The sequence below is a fragment of the Mesocricetus auratus genome, unplaced genomic scaffold (genome assembly GCF_017639785.1).
Source record: "Mesocricetus auratus isolate SY011 unplaced genomic scaffold, BCM_Maur_2.0 Super-Scaffold_100020, whole genome shotgun sequence".
Classification (NCBI taxonomy): Eukaryota; Metazoa; Chordata; class Mammalia; order Rodentia; family Cricetidae; genus Mesocricetus; species Mesocricetus auratus.
The window spans coordinates 24,663,020-24,676,762 of record NW_024429201.1 but is presented as its reverse complement, the minus strand read 5'-3'; the positions used below and the strand labels follow the sequence as shown (position 1 = coordinate 24,676,762).

At 44.7% G+C, this 13,743-nt stretch overlaps 1 protein-coding gene across 3 annotated transcripts in view; it reads right to left on the bottom strand.

The window, feature by feature from the left end:
* Scamp1 (secretory carrier membrane protein 1) overlaps positions 1 to 6,008 on the bottom strand; it is a 72,977-nt gene extending 66,969 nt beyond the window's left edge. Inside the window, exon 1 of one of the 3 annotated variants that reach the window (XM_040729027.1) lies at positions 5,867 to 6,008. Coding sequence is in view for 2 of the 3 variants with exons in the window: in XM_021223264.2 (XP_021078923.2) it covers positions 5,513 to 5,569 (57 nt within the window). In the remaining variant the exon portion in view is untranslated. Of the gene's footprint in view, positions 1 to 5,512; positions 5,677 to 5,866 lie in introns of those variants that run through there. The other 2 variants (XM_021223264.2, XM_040729026.1) reach the window with 2 other exon arrangements.
* Positions 6,009 to 13,743: the final 7,735 nt, after the last annotated feature.

Sequence of the window (13,743 nt, the reverse complement as noted above, 5' to 3'; positions counted from 1 at the left end):
GTATTCGCAAAGGGCAGGCTGTGCCCAGCAAACACACGGGGGAGGGGGACACCCCGACCACTGCCTGACTGCCTGCACCAGCAGCTCCAGGTAACAAGTAGGCAGTTAACTGAAGACACCTTAAACCAGCACTCAAGCTGTCAGACAAGTGAAGACACATTGAAAACACAAGGCAGCAACTCTAGCTCAAACGCCAGGGCCACCATCAAGCAGTTGTGTGTGGACACTGTTCATACTAAACGGATCGCTGAGACAGTGGTAAATAATGCTACATTTTAATGGTCAGCAACTAACTCAAATACAATCAATAACTCAATATGTACTTTTTAAAAGTGCTAACCGAGGACAATAGAGCATGGGATTCAGGCAGTTGACATGGATGAATCACTGTATACCTAAAATACTAAAAGATAAGGTTTTCAAATGTAACGATTACAGAAAAAATACTGGAACATTTTCCTAATGTTATCCAGACTCAGACTCTAAATTTTAAATGGGTGGAGAGAGATCAACTCAATGCAGATGGCACTATATAAACAGACAAGATAGATGACACCATCCATGTTACAAAATGAACACAAGTGGTCCTGGAGTCTGAATATTCGTATCTCCCCACAGACTCACGCAAGATAAAGATGTTAAAACCTAAAGCTGAGGTGACAGGGCTGGGGCCTCCCAGACTGAATGAATGCCCTCCATGATGAGAGGTCTTCCCATGTGAGACTGTCCTGAATGTGCCATCTATAGAGTTCTGATTCAGATGAAACACTGAGGCTGTTAGTGCCTCCTCTTGGACTTCCCAGCTTCCTGCCAGCACTGTGAGCAATACACCTGCTGTTTGTAACAACCCAGGGCGATATACTTCATCATAGCTGCCTGGATACTGACCAGTAACCTTGAATTATTACGGGAAACAGTGACAAAATTCTTTTCCAGGAGTCTTCCTAAAGTCCCGGGCTGACCTCAAAGTCATGCTCCTCCAGTCTTCTCCACCCAAGTAAAGGAAAGACAGGTGCTGGCTACCCCACCAGGCTCAACTCAATTCCTAAGATGCCACTAAAATTACACTAAGAAGTAGATAGGTGAGACTACTCCTTTGTAGGTGATTTAAAAGATTACAGAGTCAAGGATAGGACCTTAGTTCTGCAGGGGAGTGCTTGCTCAACTTATGTTCAAGGCCTTGGGCCCATCCTCTGAATTGTAACAAAAGAAAAAACCAAAAAAGATTACAGTAATAGCTGAATCATTCTGCAAGGCATTATAAATTACACTGTATCTAAACCATATATTTTCTTCTACACATACTTACCCATAATAAGATTTAACTTATAAATTAGGTACCATAAGAGATCAACAACTATTACATTGATCTAACACATGCTACAAAACCTACAAAATATGGGGCTGGAGAGATGGCTCAGTAGTTAAGAGCAATGACTGCTCTCTTCCAAAGAACTCAAGTTCAATTCCCAGCACCCACATGGTGGCTCACAACTGTCTATAACTCTAAGATCTGACACCCTCACACAGACATACATGCAGACAAAACACCAATGCACATAAAAATAATTAAAAAACTGCCGGGCGGTGGTGGCGCACGCCTTTAATCCCAGCACTCGGGAGGCAGAGGCTGGCGGATCTCTGTAAGTTAGAGGCTGGGCTAGACCAACAGCCTCCAAAACAATACAGAGAAACCCTGTCTCGTAAAAACCAAAAAAAAAGAAGAAAATGCTCAACAGCAGTGGTTCTCAAACTTCCTAACTCTATGACCCTTTAAGTTCCTCATGCTGTGCTGACCCCCAACCATAAATTTTACTGCTACTTCATAACTGTAATTTTGTTGCTGTTACAAATCATAAGTATCTGATATGCAGGAAGTCGGATATGCGACCCCCACGGTGAGAACCGCTGCTCTACAGCCCAGTCTTATGAAGACATTTTTCAGCTCCCTCCTCTCAGATGATTCTAGCCTGTGTCAAGATGACATAAAATTAGCCAGCACAGGATATTTGATCCTATTTTATAGACAAGTAGGCTTAAAGAAGTGGAGTGCCTTCCTTAGGTGTCACAGAGATAAACCAGGATCAAACCAAGGCCTTTTCAAACTCGGGAGCCCACACTCAGACCCCGCCTTCCGCTACCACTCCAGAGCCTCTAGTCTAAGGCACACATAAGAAACTAGGAGCAGAGCTGACACTCACTCACCCTGCAAACATGCTTGCTGCACAAGCATGGGGGCCTGAGCTTGATCCCCAAGAATCCACATCAAGGTGGAAGAAGAAAATTGACTCCACGATTTATCCTCTGACCTCCACATGTGCACTGTAACACTGGTATCCCACTCCCATACACACAATAGTAATCAGTCTTAAAAACATACATGATGCTACCAACAATGGACTAGGAATCTGGGCACACAGTCAACCTGCCTCCCCTTTGATTTTCATCCACAGATGAGATCTGAATAATATATATCTGAGAATGGATACATCTAAACTCTGAATTCTGATTCTCCTTGTGTTTTTAAAATGAATTAATTCAAGTCTAATTCAATTACATTAAGAAGCAAAAGCATGCGAGAAGGCCTAAAGATACCCTGGCCCCCTATTAATATCACCCGCCTATGAACAAATGGCACTCCCTCCAGCATTTAGTCATTTGTTTTTAGGTCAACTGCAGGAGTCTATATTTTGGCCTCTCCTGGTTATTAAACCACTCTTTTGCTTTACAGGCATGTCTGTCCTCTATTAAGCTAATATAAACAAAACTAGAGGGGCTGCTTCAATATCTGTTGGTTAAACAGAATAACAGACACTTAGCAACTGTTCAAAAACTACATGTTAAATAGGAGGGAAATATTTTCTCTTTATTTTACTTTTAGGGACAGGGTCTCCCAATATTAGCCGTGGCTGGCCTCAAACGTGCGGTAATCCTCCTGCCTCTGCCTCCTGACTGCTGGGATTCAGGCATGCATCACTATGCATTGCCATTTTTATTTTGCTTTAAAGCCACATTTTAGAACTCCAAAATGGATTTTTTAAAATGTCTCAAAATAAATTGTATTAGACTACCATAAATTTTTGATTACTTCAACTTTCTTACGTACAATAAAGGACACTGACCTTCCACAACACATTCACCAGGCCTACCATAAGCACTGGAGTAAAGCAGGAGCTCACAGAGGACCCAGGAACTGAGTTCAGCAAAGATTTTTACCACAGTCGGTAAAATCAAGTAAAGCCATTGGTACCTGTACCATCTAAGGAGATTCTATCCTAAAATGATTTTCCATGGCATGGCTCAAAGATGATGTTTACAAAAGCGCTCCTAACACAACAGTGCTGGAAAGAAACATCCATGAGGTGTGAGGACAACAGACTGTAAACCCAGTGGCCAGGAATTCAAGGCCAGTTTTTACTACAAGAGTTTCAAAATACAAACACACACCAACGTCAAGCAGGAGATACCTAAGGATGGTGGATAACAAATGTCAAAAATAAGATATAAAAAGAAAAGTGACAGTAAGGTAATAGTAAAGAATTCTGGGAACTTTGAAAATACGGGTATGGGAAAAAAAGACTTCAAAAGCCACTTCTACATAAAAAGAAGCAAAGGCAGCAGACATCAGGGTTACTCTGAGACACAAAGGGTATCTAGCTGCAAGTGGAAAGATAGAGAGTCAGGGTCACTGACAGTTGTGTGACAGTCACCACAAATGAAGAAATGTTCTAAAACAGAAGCCAACAGAACAAAACCTTCCTTAGACGTAAATTCTCCATCCTGTAAAGCCTTTTATAGACTTGGATCAGTGTCCTGAATGCATCCACTCACAAAAAAAAAAAAAACAGAAATCTTAATCATTTTCTACAGTAACTTATACTTGAAAACTATTTTGTGCTAAGAATTATCACAACAACCTTATGGCTGTCAGCAGAGGAAGGAGCATTATATACCACAAAATAGTCTGTGATAAGAAGTGAGGATCTCACCCTCTCAAAAGACTAATATGGAAGGAATCGTGAAATGGGTGACCAAATGTCAAATCAACAGCCACGTGATCAGATGCATAATAAACAGCATCAATGAATTATCAGAGCTAGGAGAGGCAAATGGGTTATCAATATTTTACCTTTAAATATTTTTAAATGACACTCAGTTGGTAAATTATGAAATGTTTCTTTTGGATGTCCATAATTTAAGAATAACCCAATTTTTCACTGCACAGAAGTGAGTCCAATACTAAATCAAACAAAACTTCAGGTGGGGATGGGAGAGCATGGAACTTCCCTTACAATGTACCTGTTTGATCTGTAATCACAGCATTTGGGAGGCTGAAGTAGGAGGGTAGAAAGTTCAAGACCAGCTATATTATATATACTACATAGAGAGACCCTGCCTCAAAACAATGAGAAACAACCGAAGCAAATGAATGAGGGTAGAAAAGTGCAGTCAACTGAAGGGTGACAGTTTTCTCTGTATTTTTGCAAAATGTTTCCAGCTTTCAAGCATAAGCAGGATCGCTTCATTAAAATAATCCTTCATGAAGTCATGAGGTTAAACCATCAGAGCAGGGGTGCTTTTTCCTTCCATAAATATTGTAAGCCACAAAAGGACTAAAAAGAGGTAAACCCAACAGGCCAGAAGCCGCACTTGTGTGGCCACAAATTAGTTCCTATTTCACCTTTGTGACTACAAATTAAAGTTTGCACAGCATACGGTCGGGAAGATTAAGAAACGACTAACCAAGCTAACAGTTGGAAGAAATTGCCTTGCTATGCCTCCCAGTCATTAAGAGACCCAAAGTACTTTTCAAGGCAGAGTTCGGTCGCCGCATTAATTTGAGAGCAGATGATCAACATCCAAAAGGCCAGCCTGGCCATTCCTGCGCCAAGCCCTTCGGAGGCTGGGGACCATGTCTACTCCAAGAAGGAAAGCAACTCACGTGAGGAACGGAATCCTCAAACAGCCGGGGTGACGCACTCCCAGCTTGGAAAATGGCCCCGGGTCCACCTCGCTAACAGAGGCAAGGTGGGGAGATGCACTATTGTTTCCAGATGTTTATTTTTAACTTCTGTTCGATGCCAGTTCCCCTAAGCTGGGCCCTATGGGAAGGGGGCCTCCGGCAGCGCCACTGGTGGCTCTGGGAGCAGCCGAGTTTCGGTAACAAAAACACCCCCCTTTATCTTCTTATCGCGGCGTCCGTGTACCGGCGCCTCTCTCCGGTACACCTCTGCCATCACCGCACGCAGCACCGGCGCCAGGTCCCCATGACAACCCCAGTCCCGGCACCCCGGCCTCCCGGCCCCCGCCCCGCGGCCCGCCACGCCGGCCGGTGTAGTGGCGGCCACACCTGCCCGGCTCCGCTCCTCGTCCGGCTCCGGGTCCCGCGGCCCGGCGCTACCCTCCAGGTTGGTGGCCGGGCCGGTGACGCTGCGACCCGAGACCCTCCCGGCAGGGCCTCCGCGGCAACTGCGACGCCCGACACGGGCTAGGGCCGCGGCCCTGCGCTCACCTTGAACGGATTATTGAGATCTGGATCGGCAAACGGGTTGCTGTCAAAATCCGACATCGTCCCGGCACTGCGCGTCACCCACCCGAGCCCGGCGCCGAGACACAGACGAGGCGAGGCCGCCGCCCCCCTGCGCGCTCACGTCGCCGCCGCCGCCGCCGCCGCGCAGATCCGGGTGCAGCTCGCGGGCCACCTAGCCGGCCCTGCCACTGAGCATGCCCGGTGCGGCGGCGGCCCGCGGCGCCCAGCCATCCCGCCGTCCCTTCCCGCCTGGATCTGCGCTCCGGGCTCTGCCTCCGACCGAAGAGCCAGCGCAGGCGGAGGGCAGGTTGCAGGCCCGGAGTCCCTGGGACCCACCTAGCGCGGCTTGGAGCAGGGGACGTGTTCTGAGGGGGAGGAGGATGGCGCGCGCAGGTCGCACGTGGCAGGTTGGGGAGGCAACACCTGGCCGAGGTGGAGAGACATCCGCCGCAGGTGCCAAAGACTACAGCCTCCCGAGAGCGGGGAGGGGGGTCCTAACGCAATTTAAAGCGCCCTCGCCCCCACCTGGGACGTCCAGCCAGTCCCTCCAGTCCTAGGTTACTGCTAAGTCACGGAGAGCGGCTTCGCGCTGAGGATCCGGACTTGCTCCAAGAAAAGCAAGATTCAGTGCCGGGCCCAGCCCCTGCCTCCACCATCCCTTCCTACTCGGAATCGCTGGGGGTGTTTGGAGGCGGAGCAGGTGGCAGAGTCTAGCAATCCTGGCCCTCGAGTTAATAATAGTGGGAGGGAAATTGTCGACTTTTATTTTCAGGCATTTGGATGCAGAATACACACCTCTTCGTTTTTGTCTGTTTTCTTCCCAGTGCCGGGAATGACTATCGGAAACTGTACTTGCAAATGACTGACACATTTTATCAGTCATTGCGCCACCCCGGAACTTGTTGAGAGGGCATGGCTTTCCCAAGTCTAACCTTCCCTTCCACCCTTAACAGAACGGCGCATGAACGAAGTTATGAAAACCCGGAATTCTTTTTATTGAACTGGGAGAACCTAGATTAATTATCCGTAGCTTTTTGAGAGCCTTGCACTATGCAAAGTCCCCTCGACAATAATAACTTTTCCTCGACGCGAAAGCGCGCGCACGCGCGCACACACACACACACACTTGCAGTAGTCTGGTAGAATCCAGATTGGGATGACAAAGTACCTGGTTCTAGGCAACCAACTAATTAGGAAGTAGGCACCCAACAGTGATCACAAGGTAGTAAGATGCTAGATTTAGGGGGGCGGGGCGAGCAATCTATTCCGCTCACAATCAGATTCTCAACAGCTGCCCCTTACCTGGTTCCTGACTCAGTGTTCAACACCTGTTGAAATCCAAGCTCAATTCGATAGTTACTTTGTGTTGCTGTGTGAAGGCTAAAGAATAAACATGAAATACCTTGTAAAACATGTCCTGCATGTCTTCAGAGCCAAATACTGGCTGGATGTGTGTAGACTGGAAGTTTCCTGCTCTGTGACTTGCCTGGCCTCTCCTGAACCTGACCTTAACTACTACAGCTGATTCCCATTGTTCGGACCCAGGATCCTTCCATCTGTCCCCAGATGACTCAAATATTCAGTATCTATTTTACTTATCTTCTATATTCCAAGGCAATAAGGGATCGGCTGAGCATGCGCTGCAGGATGGAAATTTCCAACTGTGCTCTTTTTAGCTAAAGATGCACTCTGTACAGAAGTCTAAGATTTCACTGCCACAGTCCCTTGGAATACCTAGGCAGCCACCCACGTCTGTAGAGCTATCCCCAAGATTTTACTTAAAGTGTCCTCAGGTAGAGGCCCTGCATCTGAGCTTTCAAAAAATTTTAAATGTCTTTATATAAATGTTATTGTATATAAATGCCTAAAACATGTTTATAACATGAATATGGGGGTTATAGTTTTGTTTCCTAATACTGTGATTTAAAAAAAAATACTCTGGTAAAATCGATCTTAATGGAAAAGGGGGTTATTTGGCTCACATTTTCAAGCTCTAGTCTATTATTTCCTGAAGTCAAGGCAGAAACTTGAAGCAGCTAGTGATCCAAATGCAGGGAACGATGTTGCCCACTGTGGGCTGGGATCTTCCCACACCCATGCATAACTGAAGCACTCCTGCACAGCATGTCCACAGGCCAAACTAATCTAGACACTCCCTCACCTAGCCCTCCTGCCAGATGTTGTGTCAGATTGATAAAGAAACTCTCACATAGATTGGGCTTGTTTTTGTTGTGGGTTTTTTTTTCACCTTTTAAAGACAAATGTGTATCTTTTAACAACCTTATATTCTCAATGTTCTTATAATAGTGTTATCTGTATTCAAATACTGTGCCTGTGACATAACCCTGGAAACATGCTGTTGCTTTTCTTTGTTTTACCCTTTTAAGCTATGGCTATCCTATTCAGCAACTGCAGCTCCACTGGCTGCAGGAGCTAGGCCAAAAGAGCCAAAGCCGGAGGGAATTTTATTCCCTCAGGCCCCAACTCTTTCAAAGCTACTATGGAAACTTATTTAAACCTCCCTCCCGCTAAAGAACTCACAATTCAAAAGTTGAGGTAGAACCCTGCTTCCCAGAGAGGCTGAATAGTAAGCAGCTCACCTCCTCCATTCTCCCAAGAAGTTCTAGTGCTCAGTCTCCCCACCCCCAACCCCTTATAAACTCTTCTCCACCTGCCTCCTCCTTACCACTTCCTGTCAGCTAGTTGCTGACCCAGCCTCCTGACCGCAAGTGATTTTTATTTACTCAAACATATCTTTGCATCATTAAACAAATGTTCCAGAACATAAACAAAAGTAACACAACTTAAATTAATATTCTACAACACATACATAGTCTCATGCTGTCTTGACTGTGGAAACAGGGTATTATCCATATTTTAATCTACCTTGTTTTCCTCACTGGTACATATACCGGGTTTCTAAGTAAGATGTGCATTGTCAAGGAGACAACCTAGGTTTTCTTTAGCATGACACAAAAATATTATCACTTTCTATTTGTACCGTCACGTTAGAGGGGGAAGGGACTCAGAAGGATGGCCTAATGGAAATCCCTCCAAATCAACTATAATATCTAGAGCATTCATTTTTAAGACTGCAAGACTTGGCATATTTCTAGCTTCTCTCATCCAGGTGATTCTGACCGTGTCATATGCTGACCGCACTTCAAGTGCACAGATGATGGTAGGCTAGTTGAGCCTGTGGGCTGTGAGGGACCTTGTTCATTCGTTTAGAGTTACAGGACACGGGAAAACCCTTAGCCTTTCTCATGACCGATGAAAGAAATGAATCTAGACAAGTTTAGTAATTCAGTGATGCCATTTAGTTTAGTAATTTAGTGATGAAGGAAGTGAATTGGAAAACGGGAAACACTCCTTTCTCTAGGATCTGCCTCCTAAATTGGGCAAGCTAAAAAACAAGAATCAAAATTGGTTTCAGGTCTCAGCTCTGCCATCAATCAGCTATTTGTGACCTTGAGCATAGCAGTACACCTTTCCCATCTGAGTTTCCAAGGCTAATTCACTACCAGTCAGCAAGTCGTCCTTTCTCTTGGCAGAGGAGGGAGTGCTTTGAGTTTCCTGAGGCCCAGTTTGGTCTCTAACTCATTTTATAACCAAGAACATCCTTGAACTCCTGAGCCTTCTGCTTCCATCCCCCAAGCGCTAGGATTACTGCTTTGCACCACCACACCCTGTTTAACAAGTATTTCTTGAATACTACTAAGAGGCAAGCAATGTTCCTTACGCTGTGGGTAACACAGTCTACCAGATAGAAGAGTAGGTTGTGTTGGAGCCAGCGAGATGGCTCAGCAGCTACAGGTACTTGCCACACAAGCCTGGCAACCTGAGTCGAGTCCCAAGAACTCACAATAAGGTGAAAGAAGAGGACCAAATCCTCAGAGTTGTTCTTAACCTCCACGTGGGTGCTGTGGCATGAGAGAAACAGAGAGAGAATGAGAATAATCAAATAAAATGAAGTCGCCCATCCCAACAAACAAACAGATAGATAGCATGCACACAATAAAGAAATAGATGTAATGATTATTTTTAAGTAGGGCATCACTGAGAGTATCCACTCAGGACAAATGGAGTGGTACTCATTTCTCTTCTTTGATCCTATTTGCATTTTCTTCCTAGATCTGAAACATCTGCCATTTAGAAATTTCTCAGATAATCGCTCCCCTTCCTTTACTTTACCTTCCACTCGAAGGTGTCCAATCACCATCTCCCATACTCCAACACCCCCACCCAAAGTCCGCCATTGTTCTACCAAAGCACATGTATACTCGTGGAGGTCAGAGGACAATCTGGGAGTTGGTCATCTTTTCCCACCATAAGGGTCCCAAGGATTAAACTCAGGTTATCAACCTTGGTGGCAGGCAAATATACCTGCTGAGTCATCTCACTGGCCCTTATTTGCAACTCTTACTAGGCCTGTAAAACCAGAGTGGTATTATTTTGAAAAGCATACATAGGCCATCTCTGTTTGACATTGCAATCAGTGTTTGTTTTGCTCACTTGTTTTATGTGTATGAATGTTTGCAAGCATGTATGTATGTGTTTGTATGTGCTTGCTGCCCATAGAGGCCAGAAAAAGTGTTGAGTCCCCTGGAACTGGAGTTAGAAATGATTGTAAGGTGTCCCTTGGGTGTTGGGAACCAAAATGGTCCTCTGCAAGAGCAGCAAGGGCTCTTAACTGTTGATCCATCTTTCCAGTTCCATTCTTCCTTCTTTGTTTGTTTGTTTGTTTGTTGAGACATAGCCCTGGCTGTCCTGAAAATCCCTATATAGACGAGGCTAGCTCAAACTCAGAGATCTGTCTGCCTCCTGAGTGCTGGGATTAAATGGATGTACCACCATACCTGAACCTTTTTAAAAAACAGATCTTTGGCTCTTCCCTTTACACAGAAAAGCCAACCAATAGTCAAAGGGAATAGAATTTGCCATTATTTAGGTCTGGCTCCATCTCTGTGCTCACGCTGTTCCAGGAAGCTTCCTCATCTAGCACTCCATTTCACCCACGAATTCCATCAGATACTGTCAGGAGGGGGAAACTGTGGTTGACACTTTCTGTACTCGCTGTCAACATGTTCATGTCGAGAACGCCCATTCACTCAGGACTTCATCTGCTCCCCACAGAAGAGCAAGGAAGGGCAATCCCCATCATCCACCCCAGGCCTCCACATGCACATGCACCCACATATGTGCAAACACCACACATGCAAAACACACACATCACACGCAAACACACAAAAAGATGGGACTTAGCATCCTTACAGTGGGTCTTGCAAGGGTCTGAGCCCTATCACATCTCTCATCTTATTTCCTATTGGTCTTCTGGACATCTTTCTGGCCCAACTATCCAGATCGCTTCACAGTCTGGCATCTACTCCAAGCATGGTATGGATCAATAAGAACAAAAACAGCACTTACTCCTTCCAAGCTGTCAAAACAAAACACCTCATATTAAGTTATTTATGAACAACAAGACCTGCTCACAATTCTAGAGGCTGAGAAATCAAAGATCAAGGAATTTGTGAGTTTAGACTCCGTCTAAGGCTCATTCTGCTTCATAGATATAGTTTTTTGTTTGTGTTGTTTTGTTTTGGGAGTTGCTTTGTTTTGTTTTTTGATTTTTCAGTCCAGGATCTCAAGTAGCCCAGGCTGGCCTCAAACCTAACACATAAACAAGGGTGACCTTGAACTTCTGATCTTCCTACCTTCACTTCCATAAAGCTGGGACCACAGGCATGCACCACCGCACCAGATTTATGCAGTGCTGAGGATCAAGTTTACAATTTTCTGCATGTGGGGCAGGCATTCTACACCCTAAGAGCTATGTCCCCAGCCCTCTGGTTTGGGAATGGGGCCTTATTTCTGGACTTTTACTTTTGTTTTCACAGGATAAAGAGATATAATCTTAAGATCTGCCCTCATGCCTTCTTTGTCTCCTAATGCTCCATCTTTCAAAGTGAATACATTAAGAGTGGTTTCAACACACAAACTTTGAGGGACACTGAACCTATACCGTAGCACCAACTACAGAGTTCGTTGTGTTTTCTAGGCTGGTTTGCATAAGCATTTTATGGTGAAATGGGTAATATTTTATTTGTGTTTTGACAAAGCTTGCTTGGAATCAGAGGGTGGAGCTAGCCACTATTAATCACAGAGGTTTGGAGGACTGTAGACAGAGAGAAGGATGTGATAAGGGGGATCTCAGCCCCTTTTTTGGATGCAGGAAGGAGAAAGATAGGAGGCAACTGTCGGTTACTTCCAGTTCTTGGATCTTCCAGGCTTTTATTTCTGACTTTTTTTATTATTAAGATTAATTAGATTTACTCTCCAGTGAAGGTATCCTCATCTTGCAAAGCAGACATTATTGGCATCTGTTTGGCAATGTCTATTGTATGGGTCAAGGCTCTCTAGAGGAAGAACATCTGTATGTGGGGAGAGGGCGCTTATTACAGTGACTTACAGGCTGTGGTCAGCTAGTCAACAGCGGCTGTCTACCCACAGAACGCCCAAGAATCCAGAGTCCACGAGGCTGAGTGTCCCTTCTGGTCTTCAGCATACATCAGCTAGAATGCCAGTGAAGGAATGAGCTTGCCAGCCAGAGCGAGGGCAAGCCCACCAAGAGCAGAAGGTACCTTCCTCTATGTCTTTTGTGTAGGCTGTCACCAAAAGACTAAAGGTGGATCACCTCAGAAGATCCAGACAAAAAGTGAGTCTTCCCCCTTCAAATAATTTAATTAAAAAAAAATCCCTCACAAGTGTAACCAACCACTTGGGTTTTAGTTCATTCCAGATGTAGACAACCAAGAATGGCCATCACATATGCTTACACGTAAGTTTTAAGGAGTCATTTGACTAATGATCCTATGAAGCATATTTTAAGGTTTACACATATGACTGTCTTGGACTGTTATTTAGACTGCATTGCACACTCCATTTTACTTATACATGGAGAGTCAGAAATGAGGATTATGGACATTTTTACCTAAGTATTTTTTTCCAGTTTCAGAAACTGCACCCTGGGTTTTTTTTTTAAAGCAAACTAGAAATTATGTAATCATACTTTATATTCCCTAATATATATTCACTTTCATTTTTAAAATATTCGAAGTAAGGGTGGCTTACAATTCTGCAAGTGAGAATTAGATGTAACTCTTCAGGGAACATCAAAACACAGAAAATAATCAAGAAACCTAACTCATCTACTGATTTCCCCAAAGATATACTCCCAATTCTGATTCATTTTTAGGGGGAAAAGAGGGATACTGTGAGGCTCTCCATTCTGATGTAATGCTTAGAATTTTAAAAGAGAAATCAAGTTTCTTTTTTTTTTTTTTTTTTTTTACAAGACAGGGTTTCTCTGTATTGTTTTGGAGGCTGTTGGTCCAGCCAGGCCTCAAACTCACAGAGATCCGCCTGCCTCTGCCTCTCGAGTGCTGGGATTAAAGGCGTGCACCACCACCACCCAGCGAGAAATCAAGTTTCTTTAGAATGGCTGTTGTCTTCCCTGTTGTAGTGGAGGAGAGAGAAGGGACAGCTAATGTTCCTTCACTGTTGGGAACGTGTCAATACTGGCCAACTGGAGCCTCACAAGACGTCTTCTCATGGAATCGTGTGCTTTGAGGAGGTGAGTATTGTTGGTTCCATATCACAGATGGGACAATGAGAAGACAGAAAAGGAAGTGAAGTCGAGTTTTTTTTTAGAATTCTGAGAAACAGAGGCTGCCTCTGTGGAATTTTGTACTGCTGGTTCTTACATTCCACATTAATGTTTTTTTGTTTTGTTTTGTTTTTTCTGTATGTCCATTTTGAGAGAAGGTTTTATTGAGCCCAGACTGGCCTCAGATTCACCAAAGGATGGCTCCTGCTCTGTCTCCCTGCATTCACGCATCAGGAAAAACTTGCCACTCTCCTACCCCTTGGCATGGTTTTAGTCCCCTGTTCACATACTTAGTACCCCATACAACAACACACAGGGTAGAAGCAAAATGATCCCAAGCATGGATGCATGGACAAATGATGGATAGAGTTAAAAATTAAAACAAGTGTGTCTGTGTGTGACAGAGACAGAGAATGCATTGTGCATAGGTGTGCTTTGCTGGGTAGAGTCAGCTGTGTGTGTGTGTGTGTGTGTGTGTGTGTGTGTGTGTGTGTCTGTGTCTGTGTGTGTGTGTGTCTGTGTCTCTGTGTGTCTGTCTGTCCAG